The sequence below is a fragment of the Miscanthus floridulus genome, chromosome 15, assembly GCF_019320115.1.
Source record: "Miscanthus floridulus cultivar M001 chromosome 15, ASM1932011v1, whole genome shotgun sequence".
Taxonomy (NCBI): Eukaryota; Viridiplantae; Streptophyta; class Magnoliopsida; order Poales; family Poaceae; genus Miscanthus; species Miscanthus floridulus.
Window position 1 is genome coordinate 77,885,844 of NC_089594.1, and position 27,639 is coordinate 77,913,482.

Consider the following 27,639-nt stretch of genomic DNA (forward strand, 5'->3'; position numbering starts at 1 on the left):
TAGAACATCTTTCGAGAAACACACATATGTGAGTTTGACTGTTAGTCACATTCTATGAGATTTGGGTGATCTCTAGATACTCATGAATGGGTCAGGAGTATGACTTATATGCTCCAACCAGAGGAGATGCTTTTTGCAACCTAGTATCAGTAAAGGGCCTGAGTGAAACTTATTTCGCACAAAACTGTCAATTCAAGGCATAGTCCATTGTATAATTGTGAGTAAGCATAACATTTGCTCTAGGTGGAAGTTCAACTTAACAGTCTCCATCGGAAACACTGCTATATCAAATGATAGAGAGAATTGAGAGCATTTCTTATGTGCCCTAGAATTTGGTGGGGATCGTTGAGTATTATATGGGTTTAGGCCCATAATTTATTTAATAAATCAATTAATTCTAGGCCCATATCAAATGCTGTGGTACAATATAGTTTTAGTCCCGTATGAGACTTTGACTGATTGTTGACTCAACTTAAATAGGCTACACACGTGTGCACCTATAGAGAAGTTGAAAGAGACCAAAGGTGTGCCACACACGCACGTCACCGCCGCCGTCGAGGCATGCGTTGCGTGCACGGGTGTGGGTTGGTTTTGCCACTTGGGTTGGCTAAGGAAGAGGAAGGAGTACATGCGCTAACATGGATGAGTTACTTATGGGTCAGTTACCATCCACAACGGGTGTGATTACTCTTAATCACTTTGACTCTTCGTCTCCCTGATCCCTCCGGCATAACCTTCCCTCACATCTCCCTGTTACCTTATGGCCATATCACACCTTCCTCCTGTCGAGTTGCATCCGAGTACTCCCCGTCCCATCCTCTGCGCGCACGGAGTGTGGGAGAGCAGGACTCCAGAACCGGCGTTCGCATCGGGACACCTGCTCAGGTGTGTGCGCGGACGATCAGGTTTTTGGGGAGCGTCTCAGCGATTGCTCAACGTCTTCTTCTTCATCGGAACGTGGTGCCTCGGCTTCGTCTACTTCTTGGTGGACGTTCGAGGGACGGCACTACATACATCTTCCTGCACTGACTGTGATCCGCAATTTCGAGCAACTCACCATGAGTGGGACTGGAGCCACCGGTGCCTTGAGCATGGGTCCCTCCGCAGGGTACATCTCCATTCTCAAATTTATTAAATTCAATCTCTTTTTTTGCTATGTATGTTGTTCATGAACATATTTGTTGCTAATCTGAGCAGTAGTAAAATCACACACCTACGCATATCTGTCATCATAAATTTGTTATTATTTTGGTGGATTAATTTTAACACGAATATGCCTAAATTCCTAACAGTATAGATGTAGGTCTAGCTTATATATGGTGTGTGTGTTTGGTGTGTAATGTGAGTTTATGTTAAAGTTTAGATACTATAGTTCTTGAAGTATCGAGGCATAAAAAAAATCCAATAAGCCCAATGAATGAAGCCCTTGTTCTGACAACATTAGTCAACGTTATGGCATTGGCAATTTGGTATGATAGATCGCGCTGTGTGGCACACCGCGCGACCCTGCTCCTGTCTCAAGACCAATGGCGTGTGGACAAAAAAAAAGGAAAGCAGCGAGGTGACGCACCTGGCCATGATGTGTACAACAAAGTCAACGACACGTGTCCCGAGAGCAACGCGCAGGTGGTCTGAAGAAGACGCTTTCAACACGATGATGTATGTCATCAATTAAAATGGGTTAATTTTCTTTAATAAATGGGCATAACTCTCTTATCAAGCGTCTGTTTTCAAATCCATTTATATCGTTATGTTCTTTGCAACAAGATATACAAAACAAGACCCATATTTGATATATCTAAACCTAATTCCAGTTTCCACCCTTTCTACATGGCACATGGGCCATGCCTCCAAAGAGTAAGGTCCTTCCAAAAAATTTTACCTCAAAGTGTCACATCGAATCTTGCGGTACATGCATGGAGTACTGAGGCCCCGTTTAGTTCCACCCAAAAGCCAAAAATTTTTGCATAGTAACCGTCACATCGAATCTTGCGGCACATGCACGGAGTACTAAATGTAGACGAAAAAAAAAACTAATTACACAGTTAGTCGAGAAATCGTGAGACGAATCTTTTAAGCCTAAATAGTCCACAATTGGACAATTTTTGCTAAATACAAACGAAAGTGCTACAGTAGCCAAAAGCCAAAAATTTTCGGAACTAAACACGCCCTAAATATAGATAGAAAAAAAACTAATTACATAGTTAGATGAGAAATCGCGAGACGAAACTTTCAGACATAATTAGTTTATAATTAGATACTAATTACCAAATACAAACGAAAGTGCTAGAGTACGTCAACCAAAAAAATTTGGGAACTAAACGCGCCCTAAGCCCAGTCCATTCCAGTTTCCAATAGTAGATCACATTTTCCTTCCAGTTTCCGGTACTGCCAGTCTGCCACACGCACCCAGTGCGTCCGATCGAGCGGCTGACGCCGGCCGGCGCTCGCTCCCCGCCCATGGGCGCCGCGGGAGCGGCCAAGGTCACCGCGGCGGCGGCAGCCTCCGCAGTGTTCCGTAGCAACAAGGAGCTCACCCGCCTCGCGCGGTCGGGCCAGCTGGCGGCGGCGCGCCGCCTGTTCGACTCCATGCTCCGCCGCAACACCGTCACCTACAACGCCATGCTCTCCGCGCTCGCGCGCCACGGGCGGATCGACGAGGCCCGGGCCCTCTTCGACGGGATGCCCAGCAGGAACGCCGTCTCCTGGAACGCGATGATCGCGGCGCTCTCGGACCACGGCCGCGTCGCGGACGCCCGGAGCCTGTTCGACAGGATGCCTGGCCGGGACGACTTCTCGTGGACGGTGATGGTCTCCTGCTACGCACGCGCGGGGGAGCTCGAGCTTGCCCGGGACGTGCTGGACCGAATGCCTGGCGACAAGTGCACGCCGTGCTACAACGCCATGATCTCCGGGTACGCCAAGAACGGCAGGTTCGACGATGCGGTGAAGCTGCTGCGGGAGATGCCGGCCCTGGACCTTGTTTCATGGAACTCGGCGCTGGCGGGGCTTACTCAGAGTGGGGAAATGGTACGGGCAGTGCAATTCTTCGACGAGATGGTGGAGAAGGACATGGTGTCCTGGAATTTGATGCTGGAGGGTTTTGTGCGAGCTGGAGATTTGGATGCGGCCTCTGGCTTCTTTGCAAAGATTGAATCACCTAATGTCATCTCTTGGGTGACCTTGCTCAATGGGTATTGCCGGGCGGGGAGGATTGGTGATGCTAGAGACCTGTTCGACAGAATGCCTGAGCGAAATGCTGTGGCTTGGAACGTGATGCTTGATGGGTATGTGCGGCTCTCGCACCTAGAGGAGGCCTGTAAGCTGTTCAATGAGATGCCAGGTAAGAACTCGATCTCATGGACAACGATAATAAGCGGATTGGCACGTGCTGGGAAACTCCAAGAAGCGAAGGATCTTCTCGACAAGATGTCCTTCAACTGTGTGGCAGCAAAGACTGCGCTGATGCATGGGTATTTACAGCGCAACATGGTTGATGATGCTCGTCGAATTTTTGATGGAATGGAGGTGTGTGACACAGTGTGCTGGAATACCATGATTTCTGGTTATGTCCAATGTGGAATGCTTGAAGAGGCGATGTTGTTATTCCAGCGAATGCCGAACAAGGATACGGTTTCCTGGAACACCATGATTGCTGGCTATGCTCAGGGTGGCCAAATGAGCAAGGCAATCGGTATTTTCAGGAGGATGAGCAGGAGAAATACAGTATCTTGGAATTCAGTTATCTCTGGATTTGTTCAGAATGGGCTCTTTGCTGATGCACTCCATCATTTCATGCTCATGAGAAGGGGCACGTATAGGGCCGACTGGTCTACTTATGCAAGCTGTCTCAGAGCATGTGCAAACCTGGCTGCTTTCCATGTCGGGAGGCAACTCCACAGTCTTCTTGTTAGGAGTGGGCATATCAACGATTCATTTGCTGGAAATGCCTTGATTTCCACATATGCGAAGTGTGGGAGGATATTGGAAGCAAAGCAAATCTTTGATGAGATGGTAGGCAAGGATATTGTTTCATGGAATGCATTGATTGATGGCTATGCTTCTAACGGTCAAGGGACTAAAGCAATCTCAGTCTTCCGGGAAATGGAAGCCAATGGTGTGAGACCTGATGAAGTCACATTTGTTGGTATCTTGTCAGCTTGCAGTCATGCCGGATTAATCGATGAAGGATTGGGTTTTTTCTACTCAATGACAAAAGAGTACTCACTGAAGCCAATCGCTGAGCACTATGCTTGCGTGGCAGACTTGCTTGGAAGAGCTGGGAAACTGAATGAGGCACTTGAACTTGTGCAAGGAATGCAGATCCAACCAAATGCCGGCGTCTGGGGTGCATTGCTTGGAGCATGCCAGATGCACAAGAACCATGAGCTTGCACGGCTGGCTGCTGAGAAGTTGTCTGAATTGGAACCTCGCAAGGCCTCAAATTATGTGCTGCTGTCAAACATCAGTGCAGAAGCAGGTAAGTGGGATGAAGCTGAAAAGACTAGGGCTTCCATCAAAGAGAAGGGAGCAAATAAGCCACCTGGTTTAGCTGGATCAACATAGGCCGACTAGTCCAATGATTTGGTTCAGTGATGCCAGTGCAGGTTTTCACTCATAGTGCATTGGTACAAAATTTAGGGCTGTTGTCTGAATCAGACTCACCTTTTAATCTCAAGCCCTTCCAATGAGGAAATCACATAGCGTAGGTGAAGAGTGGGCACAACAGGGTTTTGTAATGAAAAGGGAATTTCTAACTTATAGTGGCTATTATTCTTACTCTTTTTCACCTAGACTTCTGTGGTCCGGGTTACTTTAAGATTGTGCTATTATTTTTCTTTTGGTTTGCTCATTTTTGTTTGTGGGCTGAATTATGTGCTGTACTCTGTTTTTTCTTTACTTTCGGTCCATGCTGGGAACTGATGCCCGGGGTGGGGTTTATCTGGTCAAGATCCACATGTGTAACTGTGTAAGTGATTGTGTGTGGCTGCCGTGATTCCGCTCCCGTCTTGAGCTCGTTTCCCATCTCGACCGGTGGTGGTGGATTTTTTGACGCAAAAAGTGGTGATGGATTTTGCCAAGCGGCAGAGGTTGAGAAGGTATGCAAACTGCTTTTGAACCATCGATTCCAGCATGAGTTTTCCTCCAATATGTGCAGCATTTTCACGACGGAGTGGTGGATTGGGAGTATTAGTGTTTTGGTTTTCTGATTATGAGCGGTGTTTTTTTATTCCTCGCGAGAGTTTGGGGGCTTGACTGAGGGAATGGGTGGTGACTGGAAATGGTGTCTTGCACTGAATTAATTCTATTGTATTGAAACCTAATTCAGTTCACATTTTCGGAAGGGCGGGCCTGGTGCAAGCGGTAGAGTCTTACCGCCTGTGACCGGAAGGTCCCGGGTTCGAGTCGCGGTCTTCTTGCATTACACAGGCGAGGGTAACGCTTGCCACTGACACCCTTCCCCAGACAGCACAGAGCGGGAGCTCTCTGCAGTCTGCACTGGGTACGCCCTTATTGAAATCTAATTCAGTTCACATTTTCATGGTGTGTTTTGGTTTGAACTTTGATCTTTGATGGTAGTTCTAGTTCTAGGACCAAACTGACTGCCTACTTAATGTTAACCGGTACCTTTTTTATGTTACCTATTTGCAGAGTCAAATTTAGAAAATGGCTGACTGGATATCAAGCCCTCCATCGAACTGGAACGGTCAAGGTCATGAACTGCATCCCTTAGCTAGGATATCTCCTAGTCTCCTTTTATCATCTCCCATTGCTACTAACGTAACTGTGAGGATATCAAACCTCTTGCCTGTGACAATGGAACTATTTTTAATAATGTAACACCATTGATGAAACTGACACCTTTATCTTCGCATACGAGGAAAATGAGCTCTATTTTTTCCAATAATTTCCCAGTATAGCAGTATCAGTACTAGTATCAAACTGCAGTCATGATTGACAAGATTGACTTAGCTTCTGCAAGGTATTTCCATATTTCAGTTTTACAGCATGATCTTTTGAGCAGACTGAGAGAGTGAGTGGTGATGGGGGTGGTTACTGACTGTGTGGATTAACTGCTTTTCATGGAGCTCCCTATATATTTGCTCCATGATCTCCTTTGTCCATTTTCAGTGATGAGTCCTGAATCTTTAATTCATATGTTCAGTGATAAGTCCTGAATCTCTCTTTTCTGCTAGGATTGATAAGTTTCATTCTGAATTGAGGTGCCAGTGCTATGACCTCTTTTTCTAGCGAACTGATTGGAGATTTTGCAGAGCTGAAATTAATTTTAATGGTACATTATATTTCCTTTTTTTTTCTCTGCTCATGCAGCATCTCAATTTTCACCTAGTCTTAGCATACAAGGAAAATAAAATTTGAATTTTGCCATGAGTTTCCACTGTATCAGTAACAGTACTAGTAGTCAGTTGAAGCCATTAATTTACAATATTGAGTCCACTTACCACAATCTCTCCAGAATTCATATGATTGTGCAAAACAGTGTTCAAAATCGATCAGGTTAAACTGAAATTGGGGAATTGAGACTTCATTTTTTTTGCAGCACCTAAAACAAAATTTGTCCCCTGTTTATTGCAGTATGTTTTTATTTTGTCGCGTCAAGCAACTAGTAGTGAGATCAATGATGTTTCAGTACTAAATATACTGAGCCTGTTTCATATGACTCTCAGTAATTGGATGACTAGCAAAATTTAAATTTTCCCATGGTCTGTCCTGTGTCCACTTGAAGGCAAGTTTTGTTCTGGCTTATCTTCAAGTCAAAATCATGAGACCATCTCCAGAAGCAAGGAGTTTATGATTGTTCTTTTAAGTTTTATTCATGGAACAAAAAATTAACTGTCCACATTACTTCTTCAGTGTTAATGTCATTTTTTCCCACATCATTGTTGCTCCTTTTAGTTTATAATATGATCCAAGGATCTTGAAGCCATTCACCCTGTAGCTGCTACCAGGCCAAATGTCTCATGTACGCAACCTGCTGCAGGTCCATCACGTTTTGTTGTGACGTCATTCTTGCAAGCTACCCTAATCCGGACCGGCCCATCGAAAGCGACATACGAACTCGGCTCGGCCCAGTCTATTATCGTACAGCCCAAACGGACAGGCCCATCAGCAGCGACATACGAGCTCGGCTCGGCCCAATCTATTATCGTACAGCCCAAACGGACAGGCCCATCGGCAGCGACAAACAAGCTCGGCTCGGCCCGGACCAATTCATCTCCTACAGCCCAAACTCGAAGCAGGTCTGGACCCGTTAAACCGTTTAGTGCCTTGCCGCTTCGGCTTGGCAAACCAAGGCCCAAAACCCTACCGTCTAGCCAGCGCCGTCTCCCTCCCCCATTCCATTCCCACTCGGACTTGGACCCCAAAAAACCTAGCGCCTCCTCGCCGCCGCCGCCATGATCACCGGCGGTCAGAGCTACGTCTCCGCGCCGCCGGCCTTCTCGGCCGACGGGCGCCTCCTCCTCGTCTGCTCCGGCCGCGCCGTCTCCGTCTTCAGCACCGCCACCGCCATGCTGGTAAGCCCCGCCCGCCCCGCGCGCCGCCGTGCGCCGTCTCCGCTGAACGAATTGGTGGGGGTGCCGGATTGTGACTGTTGTGGGGGTGTTTTGGTGTGTCGCAGGTGTCGGAGCTGGAGGGGCACGAGGGGGACGTCACCGCCGTGGTGGTGGTGGCGCCGCCAGCGCAGGCCACCGCGGCGGCCAAGCTCGCGAGCTACTGTTGGACGGCGGGGCTCGACGGGGTGCTCATCTACTGGGACTTCTTGGCCGCGGAGGTGGTGCGGAAGGTCCAGGTCGGGCTCCCCGTCCACTCCATGGTAAGCTCAACTGTTGCTTCCTCAATTTTGTTGCTCTGGTTATTATTGATATTTATTTATGCGTTGAGCTGAGAGAATTCGATATTAAATGTGCCAATGTGCGTGCTTGTGCTTTGATTCTGTGAGTGCAGGTGGTTCCTAACATATGTCGGACCTCAAAAGGAGCTGAGGTGTCGACTCCCTTTGCATTCATCTCTGTGGAAGATACGAGTAAGCCGGCAAGTGAAGCAAAAGCGTTGCAGTGGGCAGATGAGAATTTATGATCTGACTAAGGGGCGTCAAGTGGGTGGTCTCCTGGCTGAGGTGAGGTTTTTAATTTTTATATACGTTTTCTTCACTGTTAAATATCTGACAATTTTCCACATAATTAATCTTGGTATTTAATGTACTTTAAATTGACAGTTATGCTAGAAATAGTATGTTGAATATACATGAAATTGCTGATAGTCTTGGTATTTGAATCGAATATAATAAAGTTTTCAATTAGAAAGTACATAATTCTGTTGAAAATGTGTTAATGTTGATTACCATTTTTAGTGTTCCAACTTACATCCCTGCACTATTTGCTCTGATCTAAACAGACACGTAAACCAGAAAAGATCGTTGCAAGTAGCTCTGGAGAATTCTTGGGCATTACAAATAAAAGAAAAGCTCCATATATGGAGCATACCAACGAAAGATTTCAAGCCTGATAAGATGAGGAAGATAAAGCTCCGGCACACCTAAACACTTGACCACTCTGGCTTTCCATCCAACCGAAAGAACTGTGGCTGGTGGTGACGTAACAGGGCGGATCTTGATTTGGAGATGTTTTGGAAATTCAAAGTTCTCTGAAAGTAGTGTAAAATCGAAAGAGGATGAAGGAAGGGATGGTGTTAGGGGTGATGATGATGCAGATACTTGCACGACATGGCATTGGCATTCAAGCAGTGTGAAGTTTCTCAAATTTTCTTCTGACGGAGCATACTTATTCTCAGGTTTGGCTTACTGATTCATTTACCTTCTGTGTACGTCAATTTAACTCACTTTTTTTTCCTGGAAGACCTGTACTTCTCAATGACAATTTTTCTATTTTAGGTGGTTTGGAGGGAGTTATTGTTGTGTGGCAACTAGATACTGGAAAGAGAAGGTATAAACCACGTCTGGGGTCTCCTCTTTTGTTCTTTGTAGATTCTCCAGATTCTTCCATTTCCTGTGTAAGTATCCTTCTTGTCTCTCTCCCTCTCTCTCTCTCTTAAACTTTCCTGTGTTGTGCTCTACAAGAACCCAATGCCTTATTGTTCATTTATGTAGTTTTTGGTAACTGTATACCATCATGCCACATGAGTTTAGTGCTTAATTACTATTCCAGCCTTGTGCAGATGTTATGTCACTAATCGATTAGAATCAAAATAATAGTTCAAAACTAAGACCACCAGATGTCCAAGTCTAGAGTAGAGAGATATACATTAACAAGTTTGTTATATACAGTCATTCATGGATCTCATGCTGTTACTACTCCTTTTTCTTATTCATTATAGTTTAGATAAATAAATTCAAGTAACCTCCATAGTTTCCCCCCCGCTGAATTTGCTTGAAATAATATTCTACTAAAACCTGTGTCTATGCTTTGGTCACTAGACAATTTTCTATATTGAAGATTAATAGTTGAAATGACCTTTTGTTACCCCTTATTTTCCTTTGGTACACGAATATGCAAGTAATTACTGATTTAAGTCTGTTTCCTGCTTGCTTCGTCATACAAGAAAAACCTAAGAAGTTATTTGTGTGAGTATCCTATGCAAGCATATTGAGAGCTTCTAGATTGTTGAGTGAATGCCTGCTTGTGCTGTGAAATTTAACTATGGTTTACATCACTAAAGATATGCAGATATGCCTTAGGCCTTGTTCACTTTGCAAATTTTTTGAACCCGATGAATAGTACCACTTTCGCTTTATTTGATAAATATTGTCCAATCGTGGACCAACTAGGCTCAAAAGATTCATCTCGTGATTTCCAACTAAACTGTGTAATTAGTTATTTTTTTTACCTACATTTAATACTCCATGGAAGCGGCTAAAAATTGATGTGATGGAGAGAGAGTGAAAAAACTTGGAATTTGGATGGCATCTAAACAAGGCCTTAGTATAAAGAACTGGTTAAATAGTTTTTATTAGAGCTGGCAGAGAAGTAAGATATGGCCCTACTTTCATATGTAATTGTCCTAGATTCATGAATTTTGTCTGACTTAGGACTGGCTAAGTTACTCATGAGTCGTGACTGTGTTGCAAGCTGCATCTTTGATATGGTCTGTTTGATTTTCTTGTCCCGTTGTGTGAATGTTAGCTGTTGTTTGTATTTCAGGTGTCGTGTACAAATAATCAAGTCTACCTCCTAAGAATGCCTAATATGGAGGTCATGAGATCTATTGCTGGAATCAAGGTTTGTAATATATAAGCAGACCCCCCCCCCCCCCCATAAATAAATAAATAAAATAATAATAATTATTATGCAATGTTATTTTATTGTTTCTGTTACTGTATGGTCATGATCCTGTGGTGATCTTTGATGGGATAAGTCTCTGTGGTCTTTGTGGGGCTGCAACAGCATGGTGGTCTTGCTGCCCAGCAGGCTTGACTGGAGGACAGCAGCATCTTGACTGGACAGCATCTTAGGACAGCATCTTAGAGGCATCTTAGAGGACAGCATATTAGCATCTTAGACTAGCATCTTGACATATGCTTGGCTGGCTAGCAGCCTATAAATATGTATCCCCAACCCCTCAGGTTGGTATGGCATTGAGAAATAAACCAGAAAATTGTCCCAACTCCTAGTGTCATCCTCTCTCGGTGAGAGTAAGAATTCTGCTACTACCAAGAGTGAGAATTCAGCGACTAACAACTGGTATCAGAGCCGTACTATCCTGTAGCCTGAGCATCTCCTGCTCATCTCCTTTCCCAGCCACACAACAGCCCCAGTTGCGAGCAGCAGCAGCTCCGGCCGCTCCTGCTCACTCCTCCCCCTCTGCGTAGATGAGCAGGTCTGAAGCAGCCCTCTCCCCACGCAGCAGCCCCTTGGTAGCGCGTCATGTCCGTAGGGCAGTCTCAGCTAAGGATGAAAACGGATCGGATACGGACGGATATCACCGATATTACATTTGTTTTCATATTTCTGTCCGGATTCGGATTCGAATACGGATAGTGTCAACTATATCGGATATGATACTATTGGATATCGACATCATAAATATGCGATTTCAGTATTCGGATACGGATATGGTATCGGATGTTGGATATCCGGACTCGGATACGGACAGATCTCAACCCCTCTAAACGGATTCGGTTTCGAATACGATCGAAAAATATTCGTACCGTTTTCATCCCTCAGCGCTCGGTCGCCTCGAGCACGCGGCGTCGGCAGGAGGCCGAACTTGCCGCGGCAGAGGAACGCGAGCGAGCGGCGGCAGAGACCGCTGCGGCAGCGGCAAGGGCGTTGAGGCTGGCAGCGGCGGAGCTGGCAGCAGCCAGAGCGGAGGCGGAAGCAGCGGCGGCGGCGGATGCAGCGCGTGCGGCGGTAGCGGAGGTCGGGGCTCTGCGCGGCAGCATCGGCAGCTCCATTTCTGCTGACGACACCGTCGACGCGGACCTCGAGCTGCTAGAGAGGGAGGCAGCGCGAGCGCGGGCGGCGCAGTGGGCAGCCGTGCACGCCCACGAGCGTGGCGGCAGCCCAGACAGGCGCGGACGCTCTGGCGGCGCTCCTGGAGGAGGCGCGCACGGCGGTGGCGCTCCTGGAGGAGCCGCGCACGCCCACGAGTGCGGCGGCAGCCCAGACAGGCGCGGACGCGCCGGCGGCGCTCTTGGAGGAGGCGCGCACGGCAACGGTGGCGGACGGGTCGATGGAGAGCGCGGCCAGCGTGGCTCTCTCTCCCCGGATCGGTACCGACGGGTCGATGGAGAGCGCGGCCTTCACAGGCAGCGTGGCTCTCTCTCCCCGGATCGGTACCGTGGTTACCACGGGCTCCAGGCTGTTGTCAGGGACGTCGATCCCGGCGGTGGGTGGCCTACCCTCACCAAGACCAACTACGTCGAGTGGGCTGCGGTGATGAGGGTAAAGCTCCAGGTGCGGCACATGTGGGAGGTAGTCCGATACGGCGACGTCGACTACGACCTAGATCAACGGGCGTTGGATGCCCTCATCGCTGCAGTCCCGCCCGAGATGCAGTTCTCGCTTACCAACAAGTGGGCTGCCAAGGAGGCTTGGGACGCCATCGCTGCGGCACGCATCGGCAGCGCCCGCGCCCGCAAGTCCACACTGCAGGCACTTCGCAAGGAGTGGGAGAACCTGGCCTTCAAGCCAGGTGAGGACGTTGATGACTTTGCTCTCCGTCTCAACACTCTGTTGCAGAAGATGGTGCAGTTCGGCGATGACACCTACGGCGAGGAGAGAGCTGTCGAAAAGCTCTTCCGCTGCGTCCCCGAGAAATACAAGCAGATGGCTCGCTCGATCGAGTCTCTGCTGGATCTCTCCACGATGTCGATCGAGGAGGCGATAGGTCGCCTCAAGGTCATCGACAGCGATGAGCCACAGTCTCTCTCGGGGCCCATTACCACTGGCGGGAAGCTCCTCACTCGGGAGCAGTGGCTTGCCAGCCAAGGTGACCGGAAGAAGGGGGAGCCTTCTTTCGCGACAGGCGGCCGCAAGCGTGGCAAGCCACGCAAGGCGCGCAGAGACGCTTAGGCCGGGGCGCGAGGATGTGCCGAGGGTGATGCCCGCGGAGGCGCCCAGGGCGGCGCCGCCGGCAGGCACAAGCCGGCACGAGACGACGCCTGCCGCAACTGCGGCCAGCTTGCCCATTGGGCCAAGGACTGCCGATAGCCACGACGCGGCCAGGCCCACGTCGCACAGGCGGAGGAGGAGCCGGCTCTGTTCATGGCACATGCAAGCATCGAGCTACCTCTAGCGGCACCGGCCGAGCGGCTCTCCTCCACCTTGACGAGCCAAAAGCACACGCCCTCCTCGGCGACAGCTCTGGCAACGACAGGACTGACGGGTGGTGCCTCGACACCGGCGCCACCCATCACATGACCGGTCGACGGGAGTTCTTTACCGAGCTTGACTCTAGCGTCCGAGGCTCCGTCAAGTTTGGGGATGCCTCCGGCGTGGAGATCAAGGGCGTCGGCTCCGTCATCTTCACCGCCGTGTCTGGTGAGCACAGGCTGCTCACCGGAGTCTACTACATCCCCGCGTTGAGGAACTCTATCATCAGTTTGGGACAGCTGGATGAGAATGGTTCACGCGTGGTGGTTGAGGATGGAGTCATGAGGATTTGGGATCGCCATCGTCGCCTTCTTGCCAAGGTAACCAGAAGCGCAAATCGACTCTATGTCCTCAACGTGCAGGTGGCACAACCCCTCTGTCTCGCTGCTCGTCGGGACGACGAGGCGTGGCAGTGGCACGAGCGCTTCGGGCACCTTCACTTCGAGGCCCTGAAGCGGCTCAGTGCCACGGAGATGGTGCGAGGCCTGCCGTGCCTCGACCATGTGGAGCAGCTCTGCGACGTCTGCGTGTTGACGAAGCAGAGGCGACTCTCCTTTCCCCAACGGGCGAGCTTTCGAGCCAAGGAGAGGCTCGAGCTTGTGCACGGGGACTTGTGTAGCCCGGTGACACCGGCCACACCGGGAGGACGACGCTACTTCCTGCTGCTCGTCGACGACCTCTCCCGCTACATGTGGGTGATGGTCCTCGGCAGCAAGGGAGAGGCTGCGGACGCCATCAGGCGCGCGCAGGCTGCTGCGGAGGCGGAGTGCGGCCGCAAGCTGTGCGTGCTGCGCACCGACAACGGCGGCGAATTCACGGCGGCTGAATTCGCGTCGTACTGCGCTGATAAGGGCATTCAGCGCCACTACTCCGCGCCGTACAGCCCGCAGCAGAACAGCGTCGTCGAGCGGGGATGGCTCAGGTCCTTCTCAAGCAGAGGGGGATGCTGGCTGCCTTCTGGGGAGAGGCGGTGGTGACGGCCGTCTACATCCTCAACCGCTCGCCTACCAAGGCGCTCGACGGCAGGACGCCGTATGAGGCTTGGCATGGGCGCAAGCCGGCGGTCTCCCACTTGCGGGTCTTCGGCTGCCTCGCGTTCGCCAAGGAGCTTGGCCACATCAGCAAGCTCGACGACAGGAGCACTCCGGGAGTGTTCATCGGCTACGCGGAGGGCTCGAAGGCCTACCGCATCCTCGACCCGAAGACACAGCGTGTGCACACGGCGCGCGACGTTGTGTTCAACGACGGGCGAGGATGGGCGTGGGACAAGGCGGTGGACGACGGCTCGGCTCCGACGTACGACGACTTCACTGTCGAGTACGTCCACTTCGAGGGAGCTGGGGGAGTAGGCAGCTCTTCTTCGACGAGCGCGTCTACCCCAGTCCCCGAGCCTCCACCGACCCCGGCGCCTGCTACTCCGACAGCACCACGCTCTCCAGCCAGGACCTCGGCTGCGATGAGTTCTTCGTCGGCTCCACCACAACCGGCAACGCCATGCACTCCAGCACCGACAGGCACCTCTCCGGACACGTCTACTCCACCACCAGCTCGTGTCGAGCACAGCCCGGTTGAGCTCGCTACTCCGCTCTCTCACGACGAGGAGCGCATCGACGCGTACCACGACGGTGAGTCGTTGCGGTACCGTACGATGGAGAACCTTCTCGACGACCAGCCGGTGCCGGGACCGGTGCCTCACGACCTGGAGGCGCAGTTGCACCTTGCGTGTGACGACGGCGAGCCTCGGTCGTTTGCAGAGGCCGAGAAACACGCGGCATGGCGCGCCGCGATGCAGTTGGAGATGGATGCGGTTGAGAACAACCGCACCTGGGAGCTTGGTGACCTTCCTCGTCGTCACCGCGCGATCACCCTTAAGTGGGTGTACAAGCTGAAGAGGGATGAAGCCGGCGCCATCGTCAAGCACAAGGCTCGTTTGGTGGCACGAGGTTTCGTGCAGCAGGAGGGGGTCGACTTCGACGACGCCTTCGCTCCCGTGGCACGGATGGAGTCCGTGCGACTCCTCCTTGCGCTAGCTGCCCAGGAGGGCTAGCGTGTTCATCACATGGACGTCAAGTCGGCGTTCCTTAACGGCGACTTGAAGGAGGAGGTCTACGTGCACCAGCCGCCGGGATTTGCGATCCCCGGCAAGGAGGGCAAGGTGCTCCGCCTGCGTAAGGCCCTCTATGGCTTGCGACAGGCACCGAGGGCGTGGAATGCCAAGGTGGATTCCACGCTAAAGGGGATGGGCTTCGAGCAAAGCCCGCACGAGGCGGTCATCTACCGACGGGGCAGTGGAGGAAATGCTCTGTTGGTGGGTGTCTACGTCGACGACTTGGTGATCACCGGCACCAAGGATGCGGAGGTGGCGGCATTTAAGGAAGAGATGAAGGCCACCTTCCAGATGAGTGACCTGGGGCCTCTCTCCTTCTATCTGGGAATCGAGGTGCACCAGGATGACTCCGGGATCACGCTTCGACAGACCGCCTACGCCAAGCGCGTCGTTGAGCTAGCCGGGCTCACCGACTGCAACCCAACTCTCACTCCGATGGAAGAGAGGCTGAAGCTGAGCCGCGACAGCACGACGGAGGAGATGGACGTTACGCAGTACCGGCGTCTTGTGGGGAGCCTTCGCTACCTCGCCCACACACGGCCGGACTTGGCATTCTCCGTCGGCTACGTTAGTCGATTCATGCAGCGACCGACGACGGAGCACCAGCAGGCTGTGAAGAGGATCATCCGCTACGTTGCGGGGACTCTCGACCACGACCTCTACTACCCTAGGTGCCCTGGGGCGGCACACTTCGTCGGGTACAGCGATAGTGACCACGCTGGCGACATCGACACCAGCAAGAGCACGAGCGGGATCCTCTTCTTCCTCGGCAAGTGCCTCGTTAGCTGGCAGTCGGTCAAGCAGCAGGTGGTGGCCCTGTCCAGCTGCGAGCCCGAGTACATAGCGGCCTCCACCGCTTCGACTCAGGCGCTCTGGCTTGCTCGACTGCTTGGTGATCTCCTCGGCAGAGACACTAGAGCGGTGGAGCTCAGGGTGGACAGCAAGTCCGCTCTGGCCCTGGCAAAGAACCCCGTTTTCCATGAACGCAGCAAGCACATTCGGGTGAGGTACCACTTCATCCGAGGCTGTTTGGAGGAGAAGGGAGCATCAAGGCGAGCTACATCAACACCAAGGACCAGCTTGCGGACCTGCTCACCAAGCCCCTTGGGAGGATCAAGTTTCTTGAGCTCTGCTCCAGGACCGGGATGGTTCAACTTTCCCACAAGACGACGCACAAGACTTAGGGGGAGAATGATGGGATAAGTCTCTGTGGTCTTTGTAGGGCTGCAGCAGTCTTTGTGGGGCTGCAACAGCATGGTGGTCTTGCTGCCCAGCAGGCTTGACTGGAGGACAACAAGGACTGGAGGACAGTAGCATCTTGACTGGACAACATCTTAGGACAGCATCTTAGAGGACAGCATATTAGCATCTTAGACTAGCATCTTGGTATATGCTTGGCTGGCTAGCAGCCTATAAATATGTATCCCCAACCCCTCAGGTTGGTATGGCATTGAGAAATAAACCAGAAAATTGTCCCAACTCCTAGTGTCATCCTCTCTTGATGAGAGTAAGAATTCTGCTACTACCAAGAGTGAGAATTCAGCGACTAACAATCTTTTCCTGTATTTTTCTCTTTAGCTGCCAATTGCTTCCCCGAACTTGGTTGGAGCTGATCGGGCTGTGTATGGATTTGATTATACTAATAGACTTGTTGCTATACCAACAGAAGATTACTGCATACAGTTCTACAATTTGTTTGAGAACGCTGAGGTTTCAGAGGTAAGAGAATTAAGTTCTCATGTTTACTCTATCCTCCTTTGGGCAGTATGTCAGTTGGTGGTTGTTTCACATGATGGACATTTTTACTGAAACCAACCCTAACATTGTTAATCTTTTCAGATGCAAGTATGTCAGAGGAATTTTCAGCCTAATGATGATATCACGGTAAGATACCTCCTTTTCACGTGTTTATTTTTAGTGACATAGTTTTTTTTATTTTCTTTGTTTATCTCTCTTTACATGTGCCAAACATTTTTCACCACTCCGTAATTACTTTTGGTTGCCCTGTTGCAGTGAAAATAAATTTCTACTAGTTACCATGCTTGAATAATTTGTTCTTCTTGTTTGGTATTCAGAATTTAACCTTAGCTTTTGACATGTTCCATTTTTTCCCCTTTGACACAGATGTACATTTCCTTGGTTTCATTGTCGATCGATGGCAATTTGATGTGCACTGTGGATGTCAAGCTTCCTGAAGAAGAATTAGGTGGTCTTGTTACACTGAAATTTTGGAATCATGGGTCTAGAGCTGGACATTATTTTTTGTCCACCATCATTTATGAGCCTCACAGGTTGGTTCATGTTTATAAGTGATAGATACAAAATGAAAGTATGATTTGTTCTAACTTTATATTTAATCTTCCATACAGTGATGCTAGGGTTTCTTCTGTTGCTTTCCGCCCAGGAAGAAATATGGCTGTGAGCTCTTCTTTTGGTGGTAACTTTAAGGTGTGCATGGCTGTAACCTTTGAGAGGATGCTCTGTTTCCTCAATTCATAAGTTTTGTCTTTCTGTTATGTAGGTTTGGGTCCAGAGTTTGCCTTCACAATCAAGTGATGAAAGAAATCATTCTGGTTGGAGATGCCAATCAGTTGGCTCATACAAGTGAGTTGTGAATCTTTTTACGTTTGAACAATACCTGTTAATGTTTGATGATTAGAAAACACTAAAATAGTCATACAAGCATTTAGGCTTCCATCATATGATATTTGAGCGTTTAAAATTTTGCAGGAAGAAACCTATGACATCAGTAGCCTTCTCAGCCGATGGATCTGTTCTTGCAGTTGCAGCCGAGAGTGTCATCACATTGTGGGATCCTGATAATAACGCACTTGTTGGTGTCATTGCAGAAACACTATCGGTATCTGATAATTCCTTGACATATTTTTTATGTTTTACCTCTGCCTTAGAATAGCAGTTTGATGTGTCATTTATTGTATCTGCAGCCAGTGACAAATCTTTCTTTCGTTGGGACATCGGTGTTTTTGATGTCTCTATGTCAGAGTTCAAGACCCCAGATTGCTCTATGGAATGTTTCAAATCTTTCCATGCAATGGTCTTACAGCATTTATGCAGAAGGTACAAACTATGGTAGTAGCATAATTTATGCTATGTAGGTTTAGGAAAAGTCAATACTTTCTGGCCCTGCCTCTTTTACAAGGCATTTTCATGTTTTTCCTATTGAGAAAACAATTTGTAGTTCTGATGCTTGTATGTCGATCATGCTCCTTATTCGAGCTCGCAGAGGAACAGAGGCACATAAGATTACCTGACATTTCTGATACATTTGTTGTTGCCCCTTCCCTGTCTAATTCAATTTCAGCATGAATGCATGATCACCGTGATGAATCTGGCCAACCTCTAAGGTTTCCAAATTACAATCTAGTAACTCATTTAAGCTGCTACTACATTTTAATGTTATTACCTCAGTAGAGCTGGTCCTCTGTATTTGTTGTCTGACAGTTGGGGTTGTGAAAACTAATTTATAGTAAGTGAGCAAGCAGCCAAGCACATTTGATCTCATTCTCATTTTCATAGTTGCATTTTCTTTTTACAGCTGCATGCTGTTCGCCAGATGGGAGTGAATTTGCAGTTCTTTCTCTTCTGAGCTGTCCTGATGGAGAAACATCAACAGAGCAAGACGGAGTAATTCTACTTTTTGATGCAGAAAGCCCAAACCCCATTGCCTCCTGGTCGGTAAAGAAGGTATGTCCCATCTGAGTTATTGATTTTATCATCTCAGCTTGTTTGGGGATATTGCTCTATCGAGATGTACCTTAAGGAACTTAATTTGCTCTTGGTATTTTTAAATATTCTCAGGTCTGTACTTGTATTGTTAGATAGCACAGTATGTTTAGTTGCTTATTCATTTAGTTCTCCAATAAAATTTGTGTTTGCTGCATGTATTATTAGATTAGGTAGCACATAATGGACGAGGGACCATAATGATAATGACACAGCTTTGGTTAATGCCACTTTTTTTCAGGCATCGGGTGGCAGCATTTCTTTTGTAAAAGGTGACGTCTCTTTGGATGCAAATGTTGATAGTTCAAGAGACAAAGAGGCAATGTTGCTGGTTTATGTAAATGGTTCTCATGAATACGTCATCTTTGATCCTCGGAAGAGTGAGGAGGTGGTCGTTAGCAAGAACACGCTCAAGAAAATTCAAGCTGAGGAACCTGGTGAGTATTGTATGGTTTGTTGCATTGTTCTTGAATGCATTATTTTGTTGCTTGCAACTGTTAGTCAGATGGTATTTTGTGGTAAACAAGCAAAACATAGTAGCAATGCTGTATCAGTATGTCAGCTTGTTATATGCTGTGCTTTTCAGAAGCTGTTTGCAGGATTTTTTTTTTTTGGATTTGTATCTTGTGCAAAAATGATTTTCTCACATTTCCTTTCTACTTCGTAAAAGCGCTGAACCTCTTGTCTGTTGTTTCAGCACCAATCGGCTACGCTTCTATTTATGGAGACCTTAAAAAACTGGAGTCAAAGAAAGAGGTCTCAGATGTTCCATTCATCCCTTCAGACAGGCCTTGGGAGACCATATTCAGTGGATCGTCTCATGTTCTTCCGCCTCTCACAAAACTGTGTTCCGCGTTCTTGTCATCGTTGCTGGAGAAGCGACCAGTTGGAAACGAGTGAGCCATCCTAGAGCTGTCCCTTCATACAATGGTATACTTGCGAGTTGCAAAATGGAAATGCAGGAGGAAATTTTGACCTGAAGGCTATCGATGCATGCCCACAAAGGCACAAGGTACTTCAGAGATGCTGGGTGGTGCCGTCTGAGGTTGGTTACAGAAATCACACGCCCGTGAGCACATCGGCTGAATCCAAGCTCATTTTGCAGCGGTAATCGACGGTCAACCTACTGATCGCAGCAATTTTGTTTTCTTCTCAGCTTAAAATGTAATCCAGACAGCAAAACCGGCAAATTTTGGTGTGATGTGTGTGATCTGATAACGCAGTGCTTGTTGAGGTGTTGCGACTGTTCAGCTAATGAATGGTGTACGGCACGAGTTTTCACGCCCAGGGGGGGTGTTTAGTTACCCAAAATCCAAACTTTGGCACTATGCAAAAAGAAGGTTCCTCGTCACATCAAATTTACGGTACATGCATGGAGTACTAAATGTTGATGAAATAAAAAACTAATTGCACAGTTTGGTTGTACTTTGTGAGATGAACGTTTTGAGCCTAATTAGTCGACGATTGGACAATTAGTACCAAATACAAACGAAATGCTACAGTATGCTACAATGCTGGCACAGTAATTTTGCCACTGCCGAGTCCGGAACTAAACGAGGGCTAGGTCGTGTATGTTTACCTGCAGCAGCTTTAAGTTTACCCCCGCATTACAAGTTGCATCAATACGAGTATACGACCTTAATTGAAAACTGCCCTTAATTACCTGCTCTACTGATGGTTGTTCGGACAGTAAGACTGTAAAAACGAAATGACATGGGCATTGCATGGCCTAACTGAACAGACGTCAAGTCATGCTGCAAGTCCAGCAGCAGCCTTGGTCAACACTGCATGCAGCAGCTAGGAGGAGAGTAGGAGAGCAAGCTCGAGCACCAATGCACCATGGCGTGGCGTCGAATGGATGCACGCGTCCATCGTGCATGTCTCCGACGAACCCCTACCTAAACCTCCCCATGGGCGGGCCATGGCTTGGGATATAAATGGCACCGATCGAGATGCCCTCCGCCGTGCAGCACCACGCCGCCGCCGCCGCCGCCGACATCGACGAACGCCGTGCCAAGAAACCATCCTCTTGCAACAACCGGTAATGGACCACCAACGACGTGTCCGCTGCCGCCTGGCCGTCCTTGTCGCAGCGGCGCTCTGCCTGGTCGCCGCGCACGAAGGGAGGTGCGGGGCCGCAGCGAGGCGCCTGCACGCGGTGGAGGAGGCGGTGCTCGACGTGGCACAGGCGGAGGCGCCTGAGGCCGCCAGGTGGCCGGGAGGCGGGGACGCTCTCGGCGAGGCGAAGTGGCTGCCGATGTCCATGCCGGTGCCGGTGCAGGTGCCGGCGGCGAGCGCGCTGGCGGGCGGGCTGCGGTTCCCGCCGGTGGTGTTCCCTCTGGGCGGCGCTTCGATGCCGTGGCTCCCGGTCACCGGCGCGCAGCACGCGTTCGCAGGCCCCAGCGGCGGCGGCGGGGGGATCCCGGCGCTCGTGCCGCCGTACGTGGGTGCCACCCGGCAGGAGCAGCTCAGCCTGTGGGCGTCGCTGTTCAACCCGCTGCAGGTCAGGCCACGGCTGCCAGTCTCCCTCGGCGGCGGCGGCGACACGACGGCCAGGCCCGTCGTCGAGCGCGCCGGGGTCCCGGCCATCGCCAGCGGCGGGAAGGCCGCCGAGGGGGAGGTCACCGTCGACGTGCCCGCCGCCGGCGCCGGCGCCGTGCAGGCCGCCGAGCCCAAGTGGGGCGTCTTCTTGGGCAACATTGATCATCGCAACTAGTACTAGTATAGTAGTACATAGATGAATGGAAGACGTATGAAAATGAATTGCGTGCCCTTCTTTTTGAGAAAAGAAATGTCAGTAGTGTGCTAAACTTTTTTTTTGCATGTTTCAGCAAAATGTTTGAATTAAAATTTAAACAGTCAAGAGTTAGAGGAGCTTGTTATCTATTCATTTCAAATGTTCTATAAACTTTGGTGATATATGTATTCAGTTTTCATGGGCAATTTTTGTATAGCTGACAAAAAGTTTCTCTTTTTCCTGGAAAAAAGGGAGACTACAACATCAATAAGCAGCATATGACTAGTGATCATCAGCTGCCAAGAAATGAGAAAGCACAGTGACTTGTCATTTCTGCTTTATTTCCAAGCAATCCAGCAGCCAAAGACTAAGGCCATGTTCGGCTGCTGTGTTGCTGGCTGATGGGCTGCTTCTGTTTGGGCTGATCAGCCTAACCGTTCGGCAGCCCAACAGCAGCCGTTCGGCTGGCGTTCCCCCGTTCCCCCGCCGGAGCTGCACGCCGTCGGGCCCCGGCTACATCAGCCCCCAGCGACCGCGGACAGGACGCGACACTGTCAAGGCAGCCCCGCCCGCTCCAGATCCGACCCGCTCGTCCTCCTGCTGATCATGTTCACCGTGGCCGCCGCTGGATCCGACCCGCTCCTCGCCATCATCGTCTCTTGCGTTGCCGGATCCGGTGAATCTAGGTACGTTGCCTCCAATGTCTTCGGCATTTGGGTTTAGGGTTTCAGGAGCTCTCACTCACACCAACGCATTTGGGTTTAGGGTTTCACTAGATGTCGATAATATGAACTGACACTATGGTTTCCACGTTTTCTGCAACGCAATAGTTGGCTAGAGGTCGTGCTCCTCAATGGTGCCCACACTGGCACCGTCGTACTCTTCTTCCTGCTCTCCACCAGAAGCCAGGCTGTACAACCTGCGTGCCAAACGCGCCAAGCGATCTCACAAGGCAAGTTTCCTGCTTTTTACTTGCTCATCCACCAGTGTTTTTTTGTTGCCCGTGTGCTGTGCCATACCTTGTATGTACCATATACGTACCGCATATACCAAATCATATGTTGTAAAACTGGGAACAACAGATGTCCAACAATCGTGCCCATTGGGACGATGACACGACGAGCTATTTGCTGGACCTATGCATTGAACAGAAGAACCTTCTGCACTGCAATCAAAGGGGGTTAACTAAGCTGGGATGGAATAACGTGTATTGCCGGTTATCCGATCACATAGGTCCTGTGTATGACAACAAGCAGGTCCAGAACAAAGTTAACGCGTTGAAAGGAAAGTACATGGAGTGGCTCAAGGCCCAAACCAGCAGCGGCCTTGGCCGCAACAAGCACACTGGGGGCGTTTCTGCTCCTGAAGGCTACCGGCAGAACGACCCGGTTCGTGCGTGCACCATATGTTTCCTTATTCGTCCTTCAATGCCATAATGCATACATTCTGTACCTAGTGATTTCTAACATGTTTACCTTGTGTGCATGCAGGATGCCCGTGAAGGCTCCGAGAATCCTGACGACCCACCACCATTCCTTGACAAACTCGCAGTTCTCTACGGCCACACCCCACAAGACAGAGGGACACTAATATGGGCAGGTGGTGTCCGTGAGCGAACACCCACTCTTGCATCGGATGGCACTCCACTTGAGATGTCACATGACCACATTGGTGGCTCCAGTGTAGGCCAGTCCTCCAAGAGGCCAGCCACGGACATAGTTGTGGACAACCCTCGCAAAAAGCAGAGTACTTCCAGCTTGGATGACTGCATGCGAGAAATCAAAGAAACTGTAGTAGCCATGCGAGAGGGTAAAAAAGAAACCTCGCAGGACCAAGATGAGCTGCACCATGTGATAAGGATTCTAGAGGAAGATGGTATCCATGAGGGGACAGCTCTCTACTGCAAAGCAATACATCTTTGCAAGAACAAACTAAATCGGACGGCATTCCTTAGCATGAAAACCCCAGAGGGACGCGAGTTTTGGATCAACTTCGAGTGGGAGAACAAGTAGTCCAAAGGCTGGGCACCAGCGAGGCCATTTCAGTGGCTTCTTGTATCGTTTGCTTTCAGTTCATGTCCTGTTTTTTTTTCCCGAATCCAAATAAACTGAGTGTTGTGATGTACATCTCTTTGTTGAAGATACATTTCATTTTCCATGTCGATTGTTGTGTATTGCCTCCTCATTTTGTGGTCTCAATTTTCCTTTCTCCAGGTGTCCATGAGATGGTGCAGTATTGCAGTAGCCAAATAAATGCATAGCCCTTTACTTTATTAAATTAAAATAGCTACTGCTAGTGCTTGTATACTGTGTTTGGTACGTAACGAATAAGGATAGTGCAATTGTCTGCTCAAATGTAAATACTTTTCTCTATAGCATTTGGATTTTGTTTCTGAAGAGTGCAATTGTCTGATCAGAAGCCACTGTCTACAATAATTTCTCATCTCCATTTCTTGTTGTCGAAGAACTGCCTGTTGCTGCTGTTTAATTTGAGAAGTCACTAACTCATTTGATCTTTGCAGGATGCACAGCATTGATGACTGCAGCGAGAATGATAGTTCAAGTGATGACAACTATGCCGTTCTGTAGTTGGCGGCGCTTGGAGCCGCGGTTGCAGCGTATGCAGAGGCGCTGCGTACTAATGAACCTGTTCACGTGAATCCTCACATCCCTTTGCCCGAGCCCACAGGTGCGTAATGGGTTGAATTGAATTTGCGCAACCGACTTAAGTGCTATGACAACTTCTGTATGTATCCGGATGCATTCCTTAGGTTGCATGATACCTTAGTGAGAGATCATGGCCTCAAAAGTACACAAGAACTTGGGTCCAGGGAAGCTTTAGCTATGTTTGTCTAGATTTGTGCATGTCGACAGTCGTATAGACAGGTTAGGGAGAGATTTGACCAGTCCTTGGACACAGTTAGTAGGAAGATGGGTCATGTTGCGAATTGTCTGTTCTCATTGGCACAATATGTTATTTGTCCCAAGGATCCGGAGTTTAGAAAAGTACATGGAGACCTGTTGCCGTATGCACCTTACTTTGATGGGTGCATAGGGGCTCTAGATGGGACTCACGTTCGAGCTCTTGTTAGTCGTCGGTCAAAATTGGACTTCATAAATAGAAAAGACTATACAAGCTACAATGTGTTAGTCATATGCGACATGGACATGAGGTTCACATATGTCGGTGTGGGGAGGGCGGGGGCCAGTCATGACATGTCGGTGCTGACAGAGTGTTTGGAGACACCAACTTATCCGCACCCACCAGAAGGTTAGTTTTTTAGCTGTACGTGATTGCTTGGATACTTGCTGTGATATGTGTGTAAGTAATGGTGGAGATATATGTTGTTTTGCAGGAAAGTACTATCTAGTCGACTCGGGATACGCCGTGAAAAAAGGATATTTGGGCCCTTATCGAAATGCAAGGTACCATCTTGATGAGTTCAGGGACAGCGCAGCTCCTACAGGTTATGAGGAGCAATTTAACTTCTGCCATTCAACACTGCGCAATGTCATTGAACAGGCATTTGGGCGACTCAAAGGCAAGTGGCACATTCTCGCCCTAGTTCCGTATTTTGAGAGTAAAGCAAACAAAGCTTATCGTTGCATGCTTTGCGCTGCACAATTGGGAGTTGGAACACGGCGAAGGAAGGGCTTCACAGAGGATCTGGCAAAGAGATGCAGATTACGACGCCGGCGCATGGGTGGCAGCAAATGCTAGTGATGATATGTCTGATGTGCGAGATTGGATCGCCTTTGGTATCTTGGCAGGATAGTTGGCAGGTATGGCAATTTTGGGTGTTGCATTGTTGAAGTTGTGATACAAGTTCAACAGTATGTGTGCACAGATTTCATTGCTATTCGATTGCGTGATAATGTAGGTGACGGTGTAGTAGTAAGGCCATGGTGTGGTTGGAGTTGACGATGGCACAAAGAGAAGGGTGCAGATGGAGGTTTTGGTATATGCCTCTCTTCTTCTTGCTGTCCAATATGTAGTTTGTTCGAATGGCTACAATTTTTGTACATGTTCCAGTCATGCCTATGTAGAGAATGTTGTAATGGTGCTGTAATATGCACTGCACGACCTTGGACCTATGTAGTATGTGATGTCTGTACATGTAATTCGGAACTTTGTATGGGACTGTAATTGTAATGGCTTGTATGGACCTCTTAGGTGTAATGTAATAGTGATTTGTAGTTGTAATCCACGGTTAGTAGCTCTTAAGAAAATGCTAGTGGAGGTTGTGTGTTGGAACTGTCATTTACTGTTGTTTGACTTGGTTGTCATTTGGCGTCAACTTTTGTATTTATGTTGGGTTGGCGCCAAAATTTGAATTGCTTGACGGTCATTTGAATCTTGGTTCTGGTCACCAGCTGGCTGGATGCTGCTGCTGGCTGTAGCTTATTGGTTGGATGATTCAGCCACAGCTGCAGTTCAGCCAAAAAAGAGTGCCAGCCGAACACGGAACACTAGTGATCATCAGCGGCCGGCCCATTTCTGCCTGCACGGACTGAAAAAAGATTTGCTTTTTCGGTGACCTGTGTGTATTTCATTGAAACACCTGAAGATGCGAGCAGAATAGTCGTTGCTGACATATTCTCCCAGTCCCAACCCAATGCACAACCTTAGCATTTGAAAAGAATCTTGTTAGACTACCAAAAGCGCAATCACCACTGACCATTCCCTAATCGCGTCACAGTTATATTAGCCGCATCAGTGTTTTCTAGCACACAAATGTTTTAAGCGCCTACATCATCAGCCTTGGGATACACAGATTCATCGACATAATTTTCAAAACCAGTCTACCAAAAGCAGGAATTTCACGGAAACCATACAGAAAATTTTCAAAACCAGTCTAGTTTCACAGAAAAATCATAAAAATGGGAATTTTTTTCAGTGTTTCCAAATAGGGCCTGCATGATCCGACTGCCTTGTCATGCATGATCTAGATGACGCAGAAAACTGCTGGCACCTTTATGTCCGTGTAGAGGGGTTAAGTGAGGCAATGATGCTAGGAGATCAGACAGAAATGGTGGTTAGCCAAGGGAGGGATGTGAGCCACAACCACAAGGACAAGGAGGGCCGGCCGTAGCACGTAGCCGTCATGCCAAAAGGAGCCCTGCGTCCTGCTGCTGGCTTCCCTGCCTCTCGTCTGAGAATGCTCTCAGGCCACAGCCCACAGTCAGCAGCTCAATTCAGACTTCAGAGCAAGAAGAGGCCCCAGATGGAGAATAAAATATGTGGCCAGGATCCCAAAGGATCTGTTTTGAGGCCACGGCTGTTCTGAATTCTGATGATGAAAGATGGCAGCGAGCATGAGATCCCCTGCCAGCCTTTTTTTTTTCTCCTGGAATATTCCCTTTTCCTTTTCTTTTTTGAAAAGATAACCATAATGGCTATCACTTATACTTGTGGCTTTTCTATCAGAAGGGTTATTTCACTTTTGCCTAATTTGTTATAAATAGTTATTTCCCGTTCAAGAATGGTTTGTTTCCCATTTTTTTATGTGCGGGTGAAAGCTTTTGAAACAAGAAATGAAATGGAATGGAATGGATGTGGTAGCTATAATTCATAATCTTAAAAGAAACAGATAGGAAATTCCTCCAAAACTGTCTCTTTTAACTTTGGAGAATATATGACGGTACCTGGGGGGTGGGGGTGGGGGTGGGGGGGGGGGGGGGGGGGGGGGGGGGGGTAGGACGTAAGTCTTGTAAAATAGTGCAAATACCGCGCGGCAAAACCGCCTTAAATTAATCTGGGGGAGAAGAGGTGTGGTTAAAATCAAACACAACTACATAATAAAATCATTCAATATCCGAAATATGAGGCCAGTATATGTCAAGATTTACGAAATTATCGTAGCGCCTACTATCAACGGGCATGTCGTCTACTACTGAAAGAATACCGCCTTAAATCCTAGAATACATATATAAGAAAATACGAGCAACCGTGTCAAGTCGATGAATTAACTCACACGGTCACTGCAAGAAACCTAATCAGTTGAGTTGCGCTTGATTTTTGCAAGTTAATTTTTTTATCTTGCCCTCCCTATATATAATTCATGACTCCGCCACTGCTTATATAAATAATAAGCTGAAGAAAAGACTGAAAACAGAAAATGCCTCGGAGTCACGTCTCTTGTTAAAAAATGCATCAGACATGCATGCCATTTGACCCTGCACTTAGAGCGTGTTCGG

General features: G+C 48.8%; 4 protein-coding genes and 1 long non-coding RNA gene across 5 annotated transcripts; all 5 read left to right on the top strand.

Annotated features, from left to right (window-relative positions):
• The first annotated feature begins 2,354 nt into the window (after window positions 1-2,354).
• LOC136508844 (pentatricopeptide repeat-containing protein At4g02750-like) lies at window positions 2,355-5,855 on the top strand. Its single transcript, XM_066503624.1, has 2 exons — window positions 2,355-5,099; window positions 5,653-5,855. Exon 1 carries the CDS (start codon window positions 2,461-2,463, stop codon window positions 4,564-4,566), a length of 2,106 nt encoding a protein of 701 aa, XP_066359721.1. The 5' UTR covers window positions 2,355-2,460; the 3' UTR covers window positions 4,567-5,099; window positions 5,653-5,855.
• A 1,452-nt stretch (window positions 5,856-7,307) lies between these two features.
• Window positions 7,308-19,960, top strand: LOC136508085 (uncharacterized). Its single transcript, XM_066502701.1, is given in 19 exon segments — window positions 7,308-7,538; window positions 7,643-7,837; window positions 7,969-8,079; window positions 8,081-8,140; window positions 8,419-8,484; window positions 8,486-8,560; window positions 8,562-8,814; window positions 8,915-9,033; window positions 10,182-10,259; window positions 16,540-16,680; window positions 16,801-16,845; window positions 17,086-17,252; window positions 17,331-17,409; window positions 17,483-17,565; window positions 17,692-17,821; window positions 17,907-18,039; window positions 18,518-18,666; window positions 18,947-19,142; window positions 19,403-19,960. Coding segments are annotated over 19 exon segments (2,403 nt in total). The 5' UTR covers window positions 7,308-7,418; the 3' UTR covers window positions 19,606-19,960.
• A 311-nt stretch (window positions 19,961-20,271) lies between these two features.
• On the top strand, window positions 20,272-21,496 carry LOC136509627 (uncharacterized). Its single transcript, XM_066504376.1, has one exon. It carries the CDS (start codon window positions 20,564-20,566, stop codon window positions 21,419-21,421), a length of 858 nt encoding a protein of 285 aa, XP_066360473.1. The 5' UTR covers window positions 20,272-20,563; the 3' UTR covers window positions 21,422-21,496.
• A 388-nt stretch (window positions 21,497-21,884) lies between these two features.
• On the top strand, window positions 21,885-23,522 carry LOC136506561 (uncharacterized). Its single transcript, XM_066501475.1, has 4 exons — window positions 21,885-22,128; window positions 22,273-22,394; window positions 22,525-22,830; window positions 22,933-23,522. Exons 2-4 carry the CDS (start codon window positions 22,296-22,298, stop codon window positions 23,452-23,454), a joined length of 927 nt encoding a protein of 308 aa, XP_066357572.1. The 5' UTR covers window positions 21,885-22,128; window positions 22,273-22,295; the 3' UTR covers window positions 23,455-23,522.
• Window positions 23,523-23,958: 436 nt separating this feature from the next.
• Window positions 23,959-25,668, top strand: LOC136506437 (uncharacterized). Its single transcript, XR_010771590.1, has 3 exons — window positions 23,959-24,712; window positions 24,798-25,224; window positions 25,323-25,668. It is a non-coding gene; the product is annotated as an uncharacterized lncRNA (long non-coding RNA).
• The last annotated feature ends 1,971 nt before the right edge of the window (window positions 25,669-27,639 follow it).

Bases quoted from the DNA above. Each gene is read 5' to 3' on its own strand.
- LOC136508844 (XM_066503624.1), top strand. From the start codon at position 2,461: ATGGGCGCCGCGGGAGCGGCCAAGGTCACCGCGGCGGCGGCAGCCTCC.
- LOC136506561 (XM_066501475.1), top strand. From the start codon at position 22,296: ATGGTGCCCACACTGGCACCGTCGTACTCTTCTTCCTGCTCTCCACCA. The intron at 22,395-22,524 runs GCAAGTTTCCTG...TGGGAACAACAG, and splicing joins GCGCCAAGCGATCTCACAAG to ATGTCCAACAATCGTGCCCA. The intron at 22,831-22,932 runs GTTCGTGCGTGC...GTGTGCATGCAG, and splicing joins GCTACCGGCAGAACGACCCG to GATGCCCGTGAAGGCTCCGA.
- LOC136509627 (XM_066504376.1), top strand. From the start codon at position 20,564: ATGCACGCGTCCATCGTGCATGTCTCCGACGAACCCCTACCTAAACCT.